The sequence below is a fragment of the Glarea lozoyensis genome (assembly GCF_000409485.1).
Source record: "Glarea lozoyensis ATCC 20868 chromosome Unknown GLAREA20, whole genome shotgun sequence".
NCBI lineage: Eukaryota > Fungi > Ascomycota > Leotiomycetes > Helotiales > Helotiaceae > Glarea > Glarea lozoyensis.
In genome coordinates, this window is record NW_007360995.1 from 192,664 (window position 1) to 213,187 (window position 20,524).

The following is a 20,524-nucleotide window of genomic DNA, read 5'->3' on the forward strand; positions in this document are numbered from 1 at the left end:
CTTAATCTTTGAATTGTAATTCCTCTGATTGATACCTGTTGGGTTCTCTTAACGCACACCTGTCCAGCATTTAGCAGAAGAAAATTATGAAAATGCTGGAATATTCATACCTCTCGACAGGAGTGCGGAGGATGTCGTCTGATTTATTGCTGATAATTGGGATACCACATCCTGGAGAGTTGGTGCACTTAAACAAGGAAGAATCGATGGCGTTGAACGGCGCCCGTCACTGGATATGGCAGCCGTCTAGACTAGTTTGCAGGGTCCTTCTGTAACAGTGACCAGCTTCCAGATAAGACGGATCCTGCAATAATGAGAGACACCAGATTCCGAGTGAGATTTTGGTCGTCAGAGCGCCAAGGTGACGATAACACGCCGAGAAATCTCTAGTGGAAGACTGCATCAGCGACTTCAGCTTATCTGCTGTTTGCAACAGCAGGGGAGGCATTGCACTTCTTTGGAAAGCAGCAAAACCGTGCCAGGATTTTGATACTATGTTATTGTAGGGGTCCACGCAATCGGAGGGTCCCACGATCAGCCTCCTAGGGCAGTTTCCTAGTCTCTAACAGAATAGCTCTATCGCGAGGGGAAGGTCCCGCACCCGAAGAGGAAGATCTAGCGTCGGTTATTAAACGCACGTAGAACCTTGCTAATCTTGGATCCAGTCGTGAGGATCAGCCCACATATTGATTGCTTAAGCAATGCTTAGCGCAGGAGTATTGCGCTTCTCGAGACGCTATACTACCTCTTTTCCGCTATAGACTTCCTCATGGTTTACCCCCATGCATAGTCTCCTGGTCCACTCACCAGTATCAATTTGAGATCATAATGCAAGCAATTTGGTTTGGTTGTGAAGAGCTGCTTCGCAGTCTGACTGGGTACGGTGGTTCAAAATGGACATCAAGATCTTGGTCTCGAGGTGGCAAGGTTCGTAAAGCTGGCGCGAGGTCTGGATTTTGCAAGGAATGACTGCAAGGGATCGGATAGGATAATAAGCATTGGCTGATGCGCTCAAATGACAGTTTGCGTTGAAACGATCACAGAATCTAATAATTCCAGGTTGACGCGAGAAGCGAGTTGGAGTACCCAAAGCAGAAGCCAACTGGATCCACATATGTTCTGCCTTAGGCTGCAACATCGCTTTTGCCTCGACAATCTTCTCAGGAATTTGTTGATCTCGCTTCCCCTTTTCAACTGTTAAAAAGCCATGGGCTTTTCCATTCCGTCAATCCTTGCTGATGTTCGTTGCCATTCTCCCCAGACCGATTTACATACTTCAGATTGCATTGAGGAGAAAACCTCCGCGGATCTTCAGATCTACAGCGCTATTCTCGTGCTGTGCTTCCGACAGACGGTTCACGTCGAGCTATTGATGATAGGTACAAAGCCAATCCAGCCTTGTACTACCCGTTGGGCAATGGTATTCTCTAGTGTTCTTTACGAGTCAAATATTCGAATGGCTGCGAGATGAGCACAAGATGTCAGTTAGCCTCTTGTGTAGCACACATGCAGCTTCGGTGTCACCCTCGCGACCAGTATCCATTTATATCGGATGCGAAATCTGCTTCAGAGGCACAATGCAACACAAACAGGTTGTCTATTGCGCCATGTAACCTCCTCGGATCGCAGGAATAGATTTCTTGTCATCCCCGTGTCAAACCGGTATTGTTCCTTGCGACTTATTTGCAAAATATTCCACGTTGCACATTTGATTTGCTCAGCGCCAGGCCAAGTGTCGATCCGACCCCTGACCACAACATATGCCGGCGCCATTAACTTCGGTAATCATCATCCTTGGTCAAACTAGGGAAGCTTATCGACGTCGGAATCTTATCAGTTTTATCCTTGTTGTAAGTCGCTGCATACAGTGGGGTGCAAAGAGTTTGCACCCATGTCAGGTATTGCCAAGCTGTTTAACCTAATTAGGACTTGTTATCGCTGCCGCTTTTCTAAAGTAATTCTTCTCTCTTACATACTTTTCTTAGCTTTACAATGGCTCGAAAAGAGTTAACTCCTGGCCAGCGTGACCGTATCTGCGAGCTTTTAGCCCTTCGATATACCCCTACTCGAATACACAAGATACACCCCGAGTGGCCAATTAGTACAATTAAATCTACTATTCGTCGTGAAGCCTCACGAGTCAATAACTACTCGAAACCACGATGCGGCGGACCTCGAGCTTTAACAGAAGAGCAAAGAGATTATGTCTACGATGTTACAAATCATATCAACCCCCATATTAAGATGCGAGACCTTCTTCACGAAGTCGACGACGCCTGTAAAAAGAGGTCACTCCAATACCTTTGCCGAGAGATGAATAAGAGGAAATAGAGGCAACGAAACCGTCCCAAAATCACACAAGCTCACGCTGATGCTCGACTAGCCTGGGCTATTGAGCACTAAACCTATACCCTTATAGATTGGCATAAGGTCTCGTGGTCAGACGAGTGTACGATTGAAAGGGGTAAAGGGGTTAAACCGGTGTGGACATTTACTCGGCCTTGCGACCAGATCTTAATTAAGGATGTACAGCCTATTCGTGCCTCTGGAAAGGGGGTAAGGAAGATGCTTTGGGCAGCCTTTGGCTCAAATCGTCGTACAGGATTAGTACCTTTAGATGGAGACCTAGAGGCTCCTCGAGGGGGGGTAACCTCGTAGGTTATAAGAGAGGTATATCGAGCGTTTTTGCCAGATATACTAGTTAAAGGAGGAGAGTTTATACACGATGGGGCAGGTCCTTACCGTGGCCATATTGTTATAGACCTTCTAAGGCAAATGGATATTAAAGTAATAAAATGGCCTCCTTACTCCCTAGACCTTAATCTAATTGAGAACCTTTGGGCATTAGTTAAGGCAGAGATATATAGACTCTATCCTGAGCTTGAAACAGCCCCTGATACCGAGGCTACTCTTAATCTACTTGTAGAGGCAGCACAGGAGGCCTGGCACGCTATTGATATAGGTATTCTATATAGGCTGGCAATGACAATGGAGAACCGGGTAAAGGCTGTAATTGATAATGATGGTTGGTATACAAAATACTAGGAATAGCTTCAAAATAATCTATTGTTTATATATAAAAGCGGCAGTAACAACAAGCCCTAATTAGGTTAAGACAGCTTGGCAATACCTGACATGGGTGCAAACTCTTTGCACCCCACTGTACATATCTCTGGAAGTGGGAAGAGGTATTCTGCAAGCGAAGCGCCGTTCTTGCACGTGCGACGATTCTTACCATTTAGGAGTTAGGAACCAAGAAGTGTGTGACTACCACCAATGGCACAAATCACTAACTCAAAACTAATTCGTTCGCACTGCTGTGAACGGCAGGCAAGGTCAGTATTTCTAGGGTCATTTTCAATCACCTTTGGAGGTTGAATGATCGCTTATCATCGAACGTTGTAGCCGACACATACCGAGTCCGGTCAATCAATGGGAACATGTCTGCCAGATTGGTCAACGCAGAGCATGGATGAGGGGCTAACAAATATTTGTGGTACCGAGACATATGAGCTGAGTTTTGTTGTTTCTCTGTTTAACCGCAAAGTGACACGGCTCAACCATCCGTAACTCGATACTGCTCCGTGGAGGAATCAAGCTTCAAGAACAACATTCTTGGCATATTCCTGGGGATTGGTGAAATATTAGGAAACTCGAATGGCATTTGTGAGTCCTTGAGATATCATATCCAATCATACTACCGAGTTCTCAACTTCGGCAGTAGATTTAGATAAGGGTTGTGCGGAATACCACCTCAATCAACGACAGATAGATCCCAGAACTTCAAGAAGCGTCTGCAAGGTAAGACATATTCCAGGTGTTTCGAACTTGCGAGGGAAGGCCAAAACTCCACCTCATTTTGGAAAATGAGGTTCCTGTGTCTTCCCGGAGCATATGGCAGTGCAAAGGTATGTCTGTCAACTATGAATCTCACAGTCAATAATCATTAATTAGTGTCACAGAATTTCAGAGTCCAACTTGGTACGAAGAAAAAGACACAAATTAATCAAACAAGCTAAATCGTAACCTAGCTCCCATATGCAGCGAACTCGAATCAGACAACACCACAAGATTCTTCTTCACCGAAGGCCAAATCAAAACCACGGCACCCGCCGGATTCGAAGACTACTTCGGCGGCGGCCCCTTCTTCAAATTCTTCGAATACGACGGGATACAGCAAAATGACGTTCTTGAACGCGTGCGCGATTTTCCGGAAGGCGAAAATGCGGAGGACGTTCTACGAGAGCTGATGCCCACTGGAGACAGCAGCATCCGAAAGAATATCACAAATTGCCTGGACGCACTGTATCGCACGATCGACAAACACGGGCCTTTTGACGGTATTTGCGCGTATAGCGAGGGGACTGTCGCTGCGGGAATTCTGATCATGGATGAGGCGCGTAGGTTTGCAAGTGAGGGACGACCGAGACAGATCAAACGGGCGGTGTTCTTTGCGGGGTGGCCGCCGATTGACGCGGAGAAGAACGATTTGATACTGATGGATACGAGTGAGGAGTGTATTGATATTCCCACGCTTCATTGTGTGGGGTCCGATGATCCGTATCTGGCGGGTGCGATGGCGCTGTTTAATGTTTGTGATCAGGATATCGCGGTGTTGTTTGATCATGGGAAGGGGCATACGATTCCGAGGGATAAGAATACATTGAGGGAGCTTGCTGATGCTATTAGGTTGTTGGAACATGAGGGGGAGTAGTGTGCTGGGATACATTTTGAAGTTCGGTCAAGTGATGAGTTGTTTTCTAGATTAGAAGTGTACGCGCAATCTACAAAATATACCACGCTACGCATATTCTTGGAGGATAGTATTTCAGCGTTTGAAAAAAGAGATATCAAACACTGGTTACTGTTCAGAGAATATTTCTGCTAAGGCTCAGGAACATTCGAGACTTAGGTAAATTGTCGAATATGTTAGTTTGCCATAACCAACCCTCTTACTATTCTCTCATGTGAAGTAGGAAAGATGTGAAGTCCGCCATCTAATCTGATCATCTAGATCTTTCTGTTATTCCGCGCCCTCCACCCGGTTCTTATTCGCAACATTGGGAAACCGGATAGGTTGAACTTGGTCATGACCAGCGTACCGTCTTATCTGGGTGGCCAAAGTCTATTTCAGTCTTGATCTCCACTGGCTCATGACTTCTATATCTATCAATCTTGAGAACTTCAATTGATGTAGTATCAACGGGAATGTAGCTATGTGTGTTGACTCTATTCTCATCAAACAATCATTCACATAACCCGACTCGTAGGTCACTATCCGTTCTTGGCCAGTTGTTATTCTATGCACCGCCATTTGCTCCAACTCTGACATCTATGTCTGGCATGAGTATCTGGGTTGCGGTATGAGATATTGTTGTGGACTCTCTAAAATCATTCTTTGGTTAGCGTGAGAAATTGAGCGACAGATTTTGAATCACGTCTGACAGTTAAAGACTTACTGTAGTTCACTAGTATGACAAGGTTTTCATGATGTTTCGCCTGCCAGGTCTTTCACAGACAATCAACCATTATAACTCAGGATGGCATTTGAAGGTATCAAACAGACTTGAGAAGCAATGTTTGAGTCATAATATCCAGACTTGTAATATATCGACATCATCACCTCGGGTATCAGCTCACCACTTTTGGATGCCAAGATAAAGCTCTTGTGTGTTTCAAATTGAGATTCTTTGAAAAGATGTAGGTCAGGAAAGGCTAGTCCATTGCTGAAAAGAACAATAATAAATCTTCTTGTCGAGACACTGGAGCGGAATTCTATGTGCAGTTTCCTTTACTCATTCAAAGAGCGATACTTTCGGCTTTCGGTGTGATTATAGCGTGTTGAAAACATAATTGAAGGAAATAAAATTTCATAGTTACGTTAGTTTTATCTGCTTTTATATCACGCTGGTCCTTACCTAGATTTAATCCAAAGCATATATTAATACTTGAAATTCGGTACCACTTTGCGAAAGCATCATTCTTCAGCAGGAATTAGAGCAACATACGAGATCTCTGCAAATATCTAATATTGAGTTGATCAAATATTCGTTTGGTCCTCCATTTGTTTTGGCTGAATGAAAAATAAATCCACAGTTCCTGGCTACCGTCTTGAATGCCAAGAGTAAATGTCTTCCAACACCCTCCCAAGAAGCCATCTAAACCTTCTGAAAAACATCATCCAAATAATCAAAAGCCCCCAGCGGCACCCCCAAATGTCTCAAAATACAATAAGCAGTCGTGAAATGAAAATGAAAATTCGGAATCGCAAATTCAGTCAGATAAGTCTGTCCGTTCTCGAATCTGAAATTGCCCGCTTTTGTTTTCATGATGATCTCGTTTTTCAAGACCTTTTCGGCGTCGAATGCTGTTTGGTCGACGCTTTCGAGGAGCTTGATGGTTTTGGTGATGCGTTCTTGGAGTTCCGGGATGGTGGTCTCGTTGTCTTCGTAGTGGGTTTCTGGGTGGCCGAGGACGCGGGAGGCGAAGGCTTTTGCGGTGTCGGACATGGATTGGATTTGATATGGGAGACTGATGATCGTTAGTTTTTATAAATGTTGATTTGATTGGGGTAGTATCATGTGCTTACGGTCTCATGTCATCTCTCAGCCGGAAGGTCAAAATCTCGTCGAGATTCTTGTCGTTGTCTTTGGCGAATGTTACGGTCTTGTCGAGGATTTTCGATGCATTGTTCAGATATTTAATCATCATTGGAACCGACTGATCGTACAGTGAAGTCATCTTGGTATGTTGGAATCGACTCGAGTTTGAGAGGGACGGATGGTAAATTGACGATGAGCTGAACACAATACTTGAGCTGAAAGAGATCTGGATGTGAAGGTTCTTGTTGGATGTCAATCTTTTCAATTGAGGACGGAACAGTTATTTAATAAACAAGTGGAAAATCAAGCTCTTTATATGAATACTTGACATAAAGCCACAAGGTTTATTTATCAGTCTGACCGATACCTTGCGCTGTTCACATGAAAATTTGAAATATGCCTATATGGCCTCCAAACATTCATTTGCGAATGTGTTGGTTGTTGGAACTGGTTACACGAACAGTTGCTGACAGTCAACCGTAATCATTTCCGCCCGTACGTCCGCCCCCTGGCGATACAAGTGGACCGCCTAGCGAAGGGGGTCAGTCATGTGATACTGGGTCCACTCAGTCCGGGATGGAGTTTATTCCGTCCGTGATCTGGAATCACCACCAGATCTCTTCGAGACATCCATCCTTCTTCACATCATCGAATACATTTTTTCATATTGTCTCCCGAGTTTCCCAAACGAAATTACTCCACACAGACAATTGCCTATCTCCACGTCTTGACTACATGCTATCTTGAATCAATGATTTCTCTTCTCTTCCAGAGCGAGTGGGCAACTGCAATGGCTAGAAACCGTACAGCTAGCGAAAGAATTGCAGCATCATTTTCGTATCCGAATACCCCGAAATTCAAGTTGGAAATTTCGATCTCATTCTTCAAACACGTTAGCTGAAAGCAGCTCGCGAAGAAATATCTGGCCCTTGGTCATCTTGCTTCTGCAAGGCTGATTCGCGGGCAATGCGCAGCGTCAACCGCCCCGACGTGCATGGCAGCCTTCAGCCTCACGACAACATCAAAACGTACCAGCTCGACCTGTTAACTGGTCTTTGGAACTTGATTACGTCGAAGATTTGCTATGACGCATATTACATTACCACCTGTACTTGAATATGGATTCGGAATCAACACCACCTGAGAACGATCCATGGACTTTAGCCAAGAACCGATTTCTTGCTGAGCTCGACCCCGAAGAAGTTGTCATCTTCAACAATGCAACTCTCGAGAACCTATACTATGGCGCTAGTAACTACGAGCGTGAGGACTCCCGAAATAGCAAGGCACGCGCGGTACTTAACAAGCTTGCTCCTTTGATCTCCGCGATCGAAAGTTATGGTAAGGCGATTGATACCATGGTCAACGTCGCACCACTATATCTCGCACCGATATGGGGATGCCTTAGAGTCACACTTGTTATGGCAAAAGCGCATGCAAAGTTTTACGATAGAATGGTCGAAACCTTTCGTAGAATTGGCAGCCTTCTTCCTCGGTTTCGTATGTGACCTTCTATATTCAGTAACTTTTTCTGTCGCCCCAACTGAAATATCTAGGTGACTATGAGAGAATATTCGACGGAACGCGGCATAAGCGCTTGAGCGAAACTCTAGCAGCTGCTTACCTTGAAATCATCATACTATGTACACAATTTCGCAAATCCCTTCGTGCCCAGAAAACATCAACTGTCCGAAGAATCTTCAAACCAATGTCCCTCGACAGCGAGTTTGACGATGCCATTGAGAGATTCTGCCGTCATAAAGAAAGTGTTGAAGCCGAAGCAAGAGTTTGCGACATGATCGAAGCATCTGAACAACGGAAAGCACAACTTATATTGCTATCTGCAGAGAGAAGGAGGAAAATTCTCGACAAACTTTCCAGCCCAAACCATAACCAGCGACATAAAAAGCTACTCAAGGCCAGACATCCTGAGACAGGCCAATGGATTACCACCTGCGATGAGTATCAGTTTTGGCTTGCATCTAATGGATGCTCAGTGGTCTGTTGCTTTGGAATTCGTAAGCAAACCACGTGTAAATTGTACGATTAAATTTCCTTGCTGACACTGTCAAGCGGGCTGTGGGAAGTCTGTTCTCACATCTGGCGTGATCCAAAAGCTCACCGAACAGGAAATCGTGCTCTTTCATTATTGCGACTACGCAGATAAACGCACTTTAGACCCCAGCAATCTTTTTGGTAGTTTGACCCGTCAAGCCCTAGAGAAATTAGATGTCATCCCAGAGGAGCTAGCCACCGCGATCGAACGCGAGCACCACAACGGGGAACAGTTCGCGGACCCTTCGAAAACTTTTGAATTCTTTGAAACTGCGATAAAGCATCTCCCTAGAGTGACGCATGTGGTACTTGATGGGTTAGATGAGGCCACCGAAGAGTCGCAGAAGACCATTTGTTCTCAGATCGGGCACTCGCTAGAGTCCAGCCATCTGAAGCTGTTCATCACTGCGCGAGACGACATTACAGCAATGCTGCATCTCTCGGCGTCGGTACCACAGCTCAGGACCGCGATGCAATCGACATCAAATTCTACCGACATTGAGCGTTACATAAGAGGAGCAATAGAGCGGCTCATACTGGACGGATCTTTAGCAGTGAAAAACAAGTTCATGGAGGAGACCATTATCACAGAATTGATCAAGGGTGCTAAAGGCATGTAAGTACACTATTCTTCGTTCGTTGAAGGGTAATTGGTTTACATTGACCTTACTAATATCTCGATACCAAATTACAACCCATGGGTTGAATGTCACCTACTAATTAGCCGATAGGTTTTTGTGGGTTGAGTTCCAACTATACGATCTTTGTGAGGCAGAGTCCCATCACGGAATAAAGCTAGTTCTCAATAACCTACCGCAAAGCTTAAGCGACACTTACGATCGGCTGCTAAGCAAGATCGAGGGCGCCGAAAGACAAGACATAATTGAAAGGATGTTTAAGTGGGTTCTCTGCACAATTGAACCTCTTACGGTCGATCAGATGAAAGAAGCTATTGCATTCACCATCGATGACACTGATTTCGATTCTGAAAAGATCGTAACAAATTTCAATCGACTCGTTCGAGCGTGCAGCAACTTGATAGTTGTCGATCATGAAGATACCGGTGGGATTGTTCGACTAGCTCACCACACTGTACACCAGTACTTACTCCAGCCAACATATGAACATACCAGATTTCATTTCAGTATGGATGATGCTCATAAAATGGCAGGAGAAATTTGCCTTGCTTATTTGAACTTTGCTTGCTTTGACGGCCAAGTTTCTGTTTATAGGACGCATGAAAACCCAGAACTGGTTGTTTTGGAGAAAGCTGCTAGAACAGGCGTTTTGATGTCTCCTGAAAATCCAGGATCAAGAGCTTATAAGGCGTTCAACGCATTTCGACGTCAAAAAGCCCTAATGCCTATTGATATCTCCCGTCATCTTCCGCGAATTCCCCCGAAAGAACCCGGCTTTGAGAGCTTTGCTTTCCTAAGCTACGTATCAAGATATTGGTTGTGGCACACCACTCACCTTTCTACCAATCTTCATCAGACTGATGCGCGTCTCACCAAAATTGAGCAGCGTTTCCAGAGTTTGGCTCATCGAGACAGAATGCTGTTTAACATCAGACCTTGGAGCTCAGGTAACTTGAGGACACTATTTTATATAAAGCTAAATTGCATCGGTATACTTAGCTGGGCTTTTATGACAAACCACCCCTTATTGATGAAAATTGGGGAGAGGTTGGACCATGATTTTGCACCCCACGGAGGACCATACGCATCTTTAACACTTGTGCGGGAGGCTTGGGCCGCGTTTTTGAAAACCCGCAAGGCTTCCACACAATTTTCGACCGATATCGAATCAATTCTCTCGTCCTTTGAAACGACCTCGACACCCGCCCCAAGAAATATATGCACATATCCCTGTGAGATGAAATGGCTATTCTTTCGTCTCATCTACGCTTGCCGACAAGGTCATGTTGCGGTCATACAGTTATTGTTTTCCAGTCCACGAGTGTTAGCAGCACCGTCGGATAGAGACATCATCGACTACCTTGTAGTCGAAGCGGCCTGTCACGGCAGATTTGGGACTGTGAAGTTTTTCCTTGAGATTCTAGGCTATCGGAAGTTCAATCCCCTTATTAGGGTCCGTATTGACTCTCGGAATGACCTTCTGGGTGCCCCTTTTTACACTCAAGCGCTCAATGCCCTTGAATATGCCATTTTTGGCGGTCATATTAACATCGTTGAAATCCTTCTTTACACACATCGGGGTGCGCCTCTCGAGACAATGCCAACGTCTTCGGAGATGATACTAGACCCTCGACCGGTACTGGCCGACTCTCTGGTGGAACATATAATCCCGAATGTATGGGAATATTGCCGTTGGCTCAACTTAGCAAGTGACGAAGGGGATATTAGCTTTATGGAATGTCTGGTGTATCTGGAACGTTATCAGCTGAACTTCTTTACCGATGCAGGAGCGAGAGAGAAGATTGATGCTGCTTGGGCACAAATATTAGAAACGGGACCCCCAGAGATTTTCACCTTTTTATTTACGCTAGATCATTCACCTCGTAGTAGCCAGAATCTGTACAAGAAGTTGACGGAGAAGACGAGAGAGAGATTCGATGCGGAATCAGGGATAAGGTAGTGACAATTTTCACGTGTAGGGTGGACTGATTCATAAGTCTAATGTGTGATTAGGAGGGATAGGAGCAATTCATGCAAGTCATGGCCTTGATTTTGATAGACATCATCTTGTTGAAACAGGCCATGTTCTGACCACGGAGGTAGGAATTAGCTTAATGTCAACATGTCTTCCTTGATCGAGGTATTGACTATTGCTACCCTTATGCCTGGAATGTGGAGCGGATAGTGCATATCCCGGACGAGCGACTCCTTTGGTATGTCACTCACAAAAGGACCATATTGTATATGATATTTTTACTTGTTTCTCCAGATGACAGCATCAAAGCTCTAATGTACAACATCATCATATGCATCTCTCTATGTCGCGATCTAAAGATCAAGCAGACTCCCCCAATGATTTATGTATGCAGGTGCACCACCATCGACCTAGCCGCCATGCCAAACGCCATCCATCCTCACCATCATCGACGACAGACCGACGACCATCTACTTCTTCACCTGCGGAAACCGCTCAAACATCTTCTTCATATTCCGATCCACCATACTATTCAACATTAGCCACGTCCCCTCCTCACCTCATCACATCATCATAAGAACTTACAGCGCAGCCTTCTTCAACGGCGGTTCCACCTTTGCCACTCCTTTCTCCAATCTCGGCTCCACCTTGGTGCTGTAATGATGTTCAAGTCTCGCACGCTTCGCGAACCCTCTGTTCCAGCGCGGTCCCCATTTCGCGGCTTGTGCTGCCAAACGCTCTTCGAAGCCGGGGATGAAGAAGAGGAGAGGGGCTGCTGAGGCGACGCCGGCTCCACTGACGAGGAGACCGGTGCTGCGGCTGAATGTGCGGGGGGCGGGAACCATTCTTGTGGTGTTGTGTGGAATGTGTAGAATGTGTTGAAGTGTTGAAGTGTTTGCAGATGAATTTGTGGGATGAAATGTGTGTGTGTGTGTAGAATGACAGGATCGAGAGAGGAGAAAGGGAGGGTGAAGGGGGAGTACAAATAGGTACCAGCACCTCCTCATCTGCTAGGCGTATCAACATGTCCTGTTATTCACGCTGCTACATCTGACACGAGTGATCATGCGAGTTAGCGATGCGCTGATTAGTCGGCCGCGAGGCGAAGCGATTGCGGGGACGACCCACCTGCGAATCAAAAGCTGGGGAAGTGGGCTGCGTGCGGGGTTTGCGGATCCACTTGGCGGGGGACGCTGCTTTTGTGTGGGTGGCGTGGTGTGTCGTGTGCGAGGATGGAGGGGAGGGTCATGTGATGTTGTGGAAGCCCTGCTTGTGGTGGACTGATAAGAGGATTCTTTCATGTTTTGTATGTCTTTGTGATGATTTGTTTTGATGGCTTTAATTGTATTATTGATTTTGGCGGACAACTCCCAGTGGAGTTTTCTCTGTACGGAGCGTGATATCCACAGTGCGGAGACACACGTGGGTCAGGCTAAAAAAGCGGATGGAGTAAAAGTGGAACATGGGGAAGATTGTCCCCGCTGCGAGACGACGATAACAGTGTATGGAAAGGGGAGAGAGTATGAATATCTAGATGGAAAAAAATGAGGAGTTTGTGAGGTCTCGGATGGTGAAATGCCAGGCTTTTGAAGAGATGCTGTGGTGATGGGATAAGGTGAGGTGAGGTATTTTTGAATAGCTGTGTAGGAGGTGTTTACATAAACTTAGAAACAAGCGCCAACCTACACCTACCCACACACCCTTCGCGAGTCAAGAATTGAGATGAACGTAGGCGAAGGAGAAACTGTGTCCCTTCGAATGGCTGCTTAAAGTGAATAGTGTAGTGTCTTATACTCTTCACTCGAGACGCAAAGTAGCTGGATTCGCCAACTTGTGGTTATTGAAACGGTGCGATGATAACAACAACGACACAAACAACCTTTATATTAATTACTTTTAACACTGGAGTATCGTCTAATTATTCTCATTTAAGTTTTCAAATTTTTTAAGAAATAATTATTGGACTATTATTTACGAATTCAAGAAATCTAGACTTTTCTGTCTACTACGTGAGAAGTCAGGCATGTGTAAGCTGAAAAGTTGGTAATCCTTAACTAGAGATCAAGCTGTCACTATCACAAGTAGCTCGTTGCCTAGATCTAAGCCTTATTTTCACAGCTTTCTGTAAGCTCAAAAGCTTTGGATTCCCACTTCGGTGCGACTAACAAATATTGGCAAACTTTAGTCGGCTACCTTGAAGCAACGTCCAAAAACTACAAAACTTCTCCTACCAATGATTCTATTATATATAATCTGTCTAATATCTAAGGCAGTACTCCGTATCATTTTGTGTCTTTGCATGTGATTATATTGGTGTGGCGAGCTGAAAGATCCTTGGCAGCAGCTGAGACGACATCCTCTTGATCTGTTCCTCAACGAATTAAGATGTCACCGATGCTAAGCTTATAAACTCTCTTTCAGTCCACACAGCTACTTGAATAATGTTCGGTGTTATAGTGGAAGACAGGACACAGTGAGGCTAGGTGATCAAAGAGACGTCCTATCATGTCCGAAATGTCGTCCCGTGGACCTGAGATGTGCTATGTTTGCGAGGAAATGCTCACTACTGTTGGCGGACTGACCAAACTCGTTTAGATGAAGGGTTCTCGCTTTCCAATTACGCTAAATTTCGCGATAGAAGTTGCAGCTTTTGTGTTGGAAGTAAGCGACTCGGTAAATTTGGTCCAGCTTCTGGAAGCTTCGTGGCCGAATATGCTGAGTCGCAGAAAGATCAACTGAATGGGAGACCTTTAGAGGGCAAAGTACTGAAATCAATTTGTATAAAGAGCTCCGAAGGAGATGTGGTTCATGTTAGAACGTCTATTTACCCTACCATCGGTACGAATAATTGCTGTGTTTTTTGTTGAGATGTAGACTAAAGATGATTACCAGACAATCCTCGTAGAGATTTGTTTTTCCACAAGTCTAAGCTAGCAGGTCTGTTTTACGGAATTAAAAAGGTAAAACAGCAGTGCCTAGAGAAGCACCATGACTGCAAGGAGGAAGCTAGACCGCTTCCCCGCCGGCTGCTGGATGTTCGAACTAACAATACTTCGACGGTGAGGCTTATTAAGACACTTGCTGCATAAAAAGGTTTCTATGCTGCTTTGAGCTACTGCTGGAGTGGTGAGCAACGAATCACGACTACTACTTCCACCTTGCCAGTTCACAAGAATGGCATTTTAATTTCTGATTTGCCGCAAACTATATAAGATGCAATTATTTCTACTCAGCAACTTGAAATTGAATTCCTCTGGCTTGATGCGTTGTGCATTCTACAAGACGATACTCAAGATAAAGCGGAAGAGATTTCTAAGATGGGGGACGTATATGAAAACGCTGCTATCACATTCGTAGCAGCGCATGGTAGTGGTGTGGAAGCAGGCTTTCTTACGCCACAAGGAAGAGTTCGAACCAGCGCATGCCGAGCTCCTTCTTCCGGGTGGAGTAATGGGGTCATTCAACTTCGGCATCAAGAACTATTCCTGGTGGCTACAAAGAAACCAAGACCTAGGCGCAATCGATACTCGAGCGTGGACATTCCAAGAGCTGCTAGCGCGAAACCTGATATATTTTGGGGATGATGACATCACATACATGTGTCGCAATACATCTAAAGGACTAATTATCGATTACGACGGAGTGTTTACGAAGCGTGTCGAAAGAAACGATCCCGAACTCGACTGCTTCGCGACTGTAACAAGCCACCACCTCGAGCGATCGGACTTTGATTCCCCAGCGACTTTCACCCCACAAAACTGGGCAAGTCTTGTCGAAAAATACAGCGCCCGGAACCTGAGCAACCGCGAAGACCGCTTGCCTGCTCTCGCTGGTATAGCAGCGAAATTCGCGGCCGCCTGGCCCGGCGATTACAAAGCAGGTCTTTGGCAGCGTCATCTGGTCAGACACCTTGGCTAGAAAATCGGATACCACGAGACGTCCAAGTCACGCCGAACTTGTGAGCAGTGTCGCGATGGAGGTTCTATTGGAATACCCACATCTCGCTCGCCAACATGGTCTTGGGCATCGTATGACCACTTTATCACTCTGCAAGACACAGTCACCCACGAAGATGCGGAGCTGCTAAGCTGTTCTACTAACTTAGTTCACGAGGCTACTCAACTAGGGGCTGTCACTTATGGCGAGCTAAAACTCAGGGCGACCACTGTTGCTGTATATAAGGTTCCACACGAAATCAACAAGAAACTCAAGTTTTCCATGGATTATCTCCGGAATCTAAAGGCAGCCCGACTTTGGGAGGACGAAACGTTTCTTCTTTTGCTTGGGACGATGAGGAACAAGCTTACCGTTGGGCTGGTGTCGAAACCTGGTGAGGAGGGAAGGTGGGAGAGAATTGGGTAGGTCGTTGTACCGAAGAAGCAGTCTGGATTGTGGTCGATAGCGGAGGCTCGGAGGGTAGAAGTACTTATTGTGTAGATAGCGCACGTGGAGACGATCACAGAAACTACTTGCTTTTCTAGGAGATTCTTGAAAACATACAGTTGTCACTCTTATCGAGAGCCTATTGTGGTAAGCTGTGGCCTGCCGACGAGAGAAAACCGGGTAAGCAAAGAATCAGGTCTTAGTTATTTCAGTGTTATAACGTTAGATTTCTATTAATTAATACATAATTACATTTCTTTCATGTATACAAGCTCCTGCAGCGTTCATACTTTGTGTTCTGTTTAACGCCATCGGCGAGTAAAACATCCGTACTCTGAGGGATGCCAATGTTTATTAATCCTATTCTCAAGTATACACGTCCTACTTTGGAAGAGGATGGTCGCAGGAGTTTAAGAAGAATTATAGGTCGATGTGTACTATTACTAAAGAGTAGGTTACTATAGAATAAGATGTTTGGAAAGATGATTCTTAAGATCAAAAGCCTAATCCTTAAAACAACTATGCCGGGGGCGTCGAATTAAGGCTGACTAAGAAGCAGCTATGTAAGTATACATTCTGCCCCGTTCGTCTACAGCTCTGTTTGTAACTAGTGTTACCTTATTCGTTAACAAACCCCCTTAATCACCCTATTTATAAACAGAACCCCTAAGTAGCCTAAATAACTAGATAGTCTAGTTACGTAAAAGAAAGTACTTATAAAGAGTATTACTAAGTAGTATTACTTACTAATTAATTATCGAATTATTTTTACTTACTTAAAGCTAAAATCGCGATTATTTACCTCTACTATTACCTTAGACATTTACTTATAATACTTAAGATATCGAGGTAGCCCAGAAATGAGAATTCTGTTTACGAACGGGGTGATTAAGTGGCTTTATTGACGAATAGCGACCCCATTTATTGACGAAGGGAGTAGAGTATACACTATCAAAAATTCAGATTGAGTATTTATTTAGACACGAATGTCGTAGTTAAATCCACACATTCAATTGTGTTCAAACCTAAGATCCGCCGTGTGATTGCGAAAACGACCAAAATCATTTGCTCTTACCCCGTAAGCAATCTTGTGCTTTTTGTAGCGGGTCTCATACCTGAAAATGCGAAGTAGCCGCTCCAACGAGAAATGAAATACAAGCGCCACGCGGCGACTGCGACCGTAACAAGCACAACGCGCATGAAGTGGCTTGAAGAAATATTAATGTGGCGCTGAGTTGTAGCATGTGAATCGCGTGGGAAATCTGTTTCACGGGTCGTTTTGGGACTCGGGATAGGCTCCCCAACACCCTGATCCCTCCCCTCTACCCCGACTCGCTAATCGAGGGATCGTGACGTCCAGTAGTAACAGGCGGGGAATTGTGGAGGAACACTGCGCAATGCTCTTATATTCAAATGCATGTTTGGACAAATAGACGCATTCAATCACCCCTCTTCAAACTGCCCCTTCTATAGAAAATGGAGAAGTCACAGAGTGTTTTATGATAATATCTCTCCTTACTCACATTGTGCAGAATTCTGTTGGCTCCGCTTTCTCACTGTACTTCTCAAGGTTGTTTGATATTTAATCAGGGGTATTTGGCCAATAGAGCTATAACAAGTGCCAAGAGTAGTAGAAGCTCTTCTCGAAGAGTGGCGCTCTATAAGATTGATAACATGGATGCGCAATTAAGGCACCTTCGTTAGTTGATAACGACCCCGAGCCTTAAACGAAGATGCATCCTATGACAGCTGAACAAACTTTGGCAGTAAAGAGGCGAAAAGAATTCTAAACAATCTGAGTTCGATAAGGGTTGCGTCACCTCGTAGCATAGCGCTCGCAACAGCTTTCGGGGAGGTGTATACATACATATCCGAGCCGCAACTATCTCTTTCGGGTGCCCAAAGAAAAGGAGTTCTTGAGACGGTGCAGGGTCCGAGAGGGGCAGAGGAAAATATCCAATCCCGGATCCTCATCCGCAAGACACAATGATGATCAGCGGCTGGGGTACGGAGGAGGTCCCTGCATTTGCTGCCCATATTCATTTGTCGCGACGCCTCCGACTTGACATCCCTTTTTTATTTCGAAGAGATAATGCACGCCATAGCGACATCAGCTCGCAGAAGAAGCACCACATCTATAGATCATGATGTCTGACATTCCATGACAACTAGTTTGTACCCCACTGCGCGCTGAAACAAAGTTTCGACAACGACACGGGTGGGATTTCCCGCATTCCGCTGCACGGTATCTGAAGAATACGCCACTATCCGCTTCCATATACGGTCACAGGTGTATACTATCAACCTCAATAGGGGTTTTCCCGTTGACGAACAGAAGAACACAGACCGATCCCCATGGCGCCTTCGTAGCCAACCCACCGGCCTGGATATTACCCAAGACCGTGCGTACTCTGTCGAAATAGAACAATGGGTTCGTATTCTTAAACATGGTTGTTCAGCTTGATGAAGCACAGAGCATTTGTTACAAGCCTGGAGACTACTTGACTAAGTGGATCCCCAAGTTAGAACTGACCTGCCCAGTCTTCTTTACAGTCCTTATCTTTTTGACACTGTCCAGACCGTTACGCTTTTTACACTTGGACCAGACCAAGTCTGAGCCCGTTCACGCGCTAGAATCTTGCTTTCATCAACGAAATCCACAATGCTGTCCACCACCACGGCACCTGTGGGACCGGACGTCAATTTATCATATCAATACCTCATCCCTTGTGGAATTCTAGCGGTTATCTCTTTCGGCCTTTGCGCGGCTCGAATCTTCACACGATGTCGACCCGTTTTTGACTTGAGACTTAGCGACTATTTAATTATTGGAGCTGAGGTAAGAAACAGACACTTGGTCTTGCTACTGCAAAATGCTAACACCCTTCCAGATTTGTTCATTTTTCGGTTATGTCACCATCGTCGTCGCTACGGCGTATGGATGGGGTCGCCAGAGTTATTATGTCCCCGTCGAGAGTGTGGAAAAATCGCTTCAAGCCGGATTCGCAGTGCAGATTCTTTGGACGCATGGAATCACACTAGTTCGCTTCTCGATCGCCTTTTCGCTACTTCCTCTTAGTCAAAATAGATTCTGGAAAGCCATTCTATATATTTTGATCGGCCTCCAGGTGGTGTTGTATGTTGGGTGGATGAACATTATGATATTTAAATGTCTACCGGTTAGAGGGAATTGGCAACGGACGATACATATGAAGTGCTGGCCGAGGAAATACACAACCAACGCTGCTTGGTGTTCTGCGCGTACGTTGAATTCTTAACCATCTCTTGGACTTGCTAACTCTTTTCCAATAGCGATCTTTATCATTATGGATCTTACAATGGCTCTTATGCCCATTCGCCTCATCCGAAGTCTCAACAGACCGCGTTCTGAAAAGATTCTCGTTGGCGCTCTCATGGCTCTGGGTATCCTGACAACTGCAACTGTTGGAGCAAAGATGAGTGCCTTTCCGAGTGTTTACAAAGGAGATCCACTCCAAGGAACAGTAATATCATCGCTACTAGCCAAGCTCGAAGAGCAGGTGGGGATTATATGTGCTTGTCTACCAACATTGAAGGGTCCCGCTGAGCGGCTCTTGATTCGCATTGGGGTTTCCTTTGGTGGCTTTCAACACACCATGACTCGACCTAGCTTTGTGTTGTCAACCCGAAATCAGAATGTTCCCGCTGTTCACAAAAATAACCAAGGCGACGTCGGTTTGGTGAGTGCCACGGATACTGAATTCGTACTAGACGAATCCCACTCCGCCACGACAGATGACCTATCAAAATTTCCCAGTACATGTGCCAGTGATAGTGAGAGAACAGTCACCGGAAAAGATTCGAAGAGAACGCTTTATTCCGTGGAAGAAGTTTAGGCTCAGTAGTTCTCAATTGGATTACGGTGCGGCAGATGGGGAGGCTAAGCAGTGCTTCTAATATCCATTTGCTTTGAGAGTTCTGGAATAGAAAGTCACAGTAGGGAACAGACGGGAGTGTATGGGCCCCCTAGCTTCAAAGTTCTAAACTTTGTAAGACGGTACTCAAGATAGAGCGGAGGAAATTTCCAAGATAGTGGATATGTATGGAAATGCTACTGTCACTTTCGCAGCAGCACACGGTAGTAGTGTGGAAGCAGGCTGCGTACCACACGAGGAAGAGGAAGAGCTCGACTTTGCTCAAGCCGAGCCCCACCTTGCTGCTGGAACAATGGGATTATCAACTTCGGCATCAAGGGTCATTGGTGATGACTAGATATAAACATGGCTTGTGTTGCAATTGATACTAGGTCAGGCCATCCAAGAACTTTTCCAAGCGCGAAATCTGATATGTTTGGGAGTGACTATAACACATACACATGCCGCAATACCTCAAAAGATCAAACTTTGCTTACAATGTTGAGAACTTCAAAGCTGGCTCGCCATTATGGTAATAGACATCGTAGGACCGCTGAGAGATCGACTGATGTAAAAGAAACCTAGTGATGACGGAATGTAGGAGAGAGTTGGGCAGCTCATCGTGGCGAAAAAAATAGTGTGGTTTGTGGTCGATAGCTAAAGCACAGAGGATGGAGGTGTTTATTGTCCAGGAAATATAAGAAAAGATGATCACCGCATTCTCTGTATTTTCTGCGATAAGTGAGAACATACTTGTGAATTTCAGCCTCGGCCTGCTGCGGTCCGCTGTAGTTCTCTGACGAGAAAAATCGAAGTAATCAAAAAGAAAAGCAAAATCTTCAATTGTGCCGGTTTCTGAAAGTAGAACCTGTAGCGAAATATGTAACGACTACTTGGAAGATTTTAGGTTTCATAAGTACAAGTTGCAATAGATTTGGTGCCTCTTCTTTGCCAATCGCTGTCGGCGAGGGAGAGGTA

General features: G+C 45.2%; 6 protein-coding genes across 6 annotated transcripts; 4 read left to right on the forward strand and 2 right to left on the reverse strand.

Moving 5' to 3' along the window:
• Window positions 1–3,866: 3,866 nt before the first annotated feature.
• Window positions 3,867–4,714, forward strand: GLAREA_13030 (uncharacterized protein; the record flags this gene model as incomplete). The annotated part of the gene is made up of 3 exons (XM_008084509.1): window positions 3,867–3,908; window positions 3,963–3,981; window positions 4,032–4,714. The coding sequence occupies 3 exons, from the start codon at window positions 3,867–3,869 to the stop codon at window positions 4,712–4,714; spliced, it is 744 nt and encodes a 247-aa protein (XP_008082700.1).
• A 1,444-nt stretch (window positions 4,715–6,158) lies between these two features.
• GLAREA_13031 (uncharacterized protein) lies at window positions 6,159–6,741 on the reverse strand (the record flags this gene model as incomplete). The annotated part of the gene is made up of 2 exons (XM_008084510.1): window positions 6,159–6,531; window positions 6,590–6,741. 2 exons carry the CDS (start codon window positions 6,739–6,741, stop codon window positions 6,159–6,161), a joined length of 525 nt encoding a protein of 174 aa, XP_008082701.1.
• A 979-nt stretch (window positions 6,742–7,720) lies between these two features.
• Window positions 7,721–11,255, forward strand: GLAREA_13032 (uncharacterized protein; the record flags this gene model as incomplete). The annotated part of the gene is made up of 4 exons (XM_008084511.1): window positions 7,721–8,102; window positions 8,159–8,620; window positions 8,676–9,273; window positions 9,389–11,255. 4 exons carry the CDS (start codon window positions 7,721–7,723, stop codon window positions 11,253–11,255), a joined length of 3,309 nt encoding a protein of 1,102 aa, XP_008082702.1.
• Window positions 11,256–11,740: 485 nt separating this feature from the next.
• GLAREA_13033 (uncharacterized protein) lies at window positions 11,741–12,115 on the reverse strand (the record flags this gene model as incomplete). The annotated part of the gene is made up of 2 exons (XM_008084512.1): window positions 11,741–11,798; window positions 11,856–12,115. The coding sequence occupies 2 exons, from the start codon at window positions 12,113–12,115 to the stop codon at window positions 11,741–11,743; spliced, it is 318 nt and encodes a 105-aa protein (XP_008082703.1).
• Window positions 12,116–14,633: 2,518 nt separating this feature from the next.
• Window positions 14,634–15,188, forward strand: GLAREA_13034 (uncharacterized protein; the record flags this gene model as incomplete). Its single annotated transcript, XM_008084513.1, has 1 exon — window positions 14,634–15,188. One exon carries the CDS (start codon window positions 14,634–14,636, stop codon window positions 15,186–15,188), a length of 555 nt encoding a protein of 184 aa, XP_008082704.1.
• A 3,127-nt stretch (window positions 15,189–18,315) lies between these two features.
• On the forward strand, window positions 18,316–19,904 carry GLAREA_13035 (uncharacterized protein; the record flags this gene model as incomplete). The annotated part of the gene is made up of 5 exons (XM_008084514.1): window positions 18,316–18,492; window positions 18,545–18,914; window positions 18,966–19,372; window positions 19,428–19,554; window positions 19,687–19,904. 5 exons carry the CDS (start codon window positions 18,316–18,318, stop codon window positions 19,902–19,904), a joined length of 1,299 nt encoding a protein of 432 aa, XP_008082705.1.
• Between the last annotated feature and the right edge of the window lie 620 nt (window positions 19,905–20,524).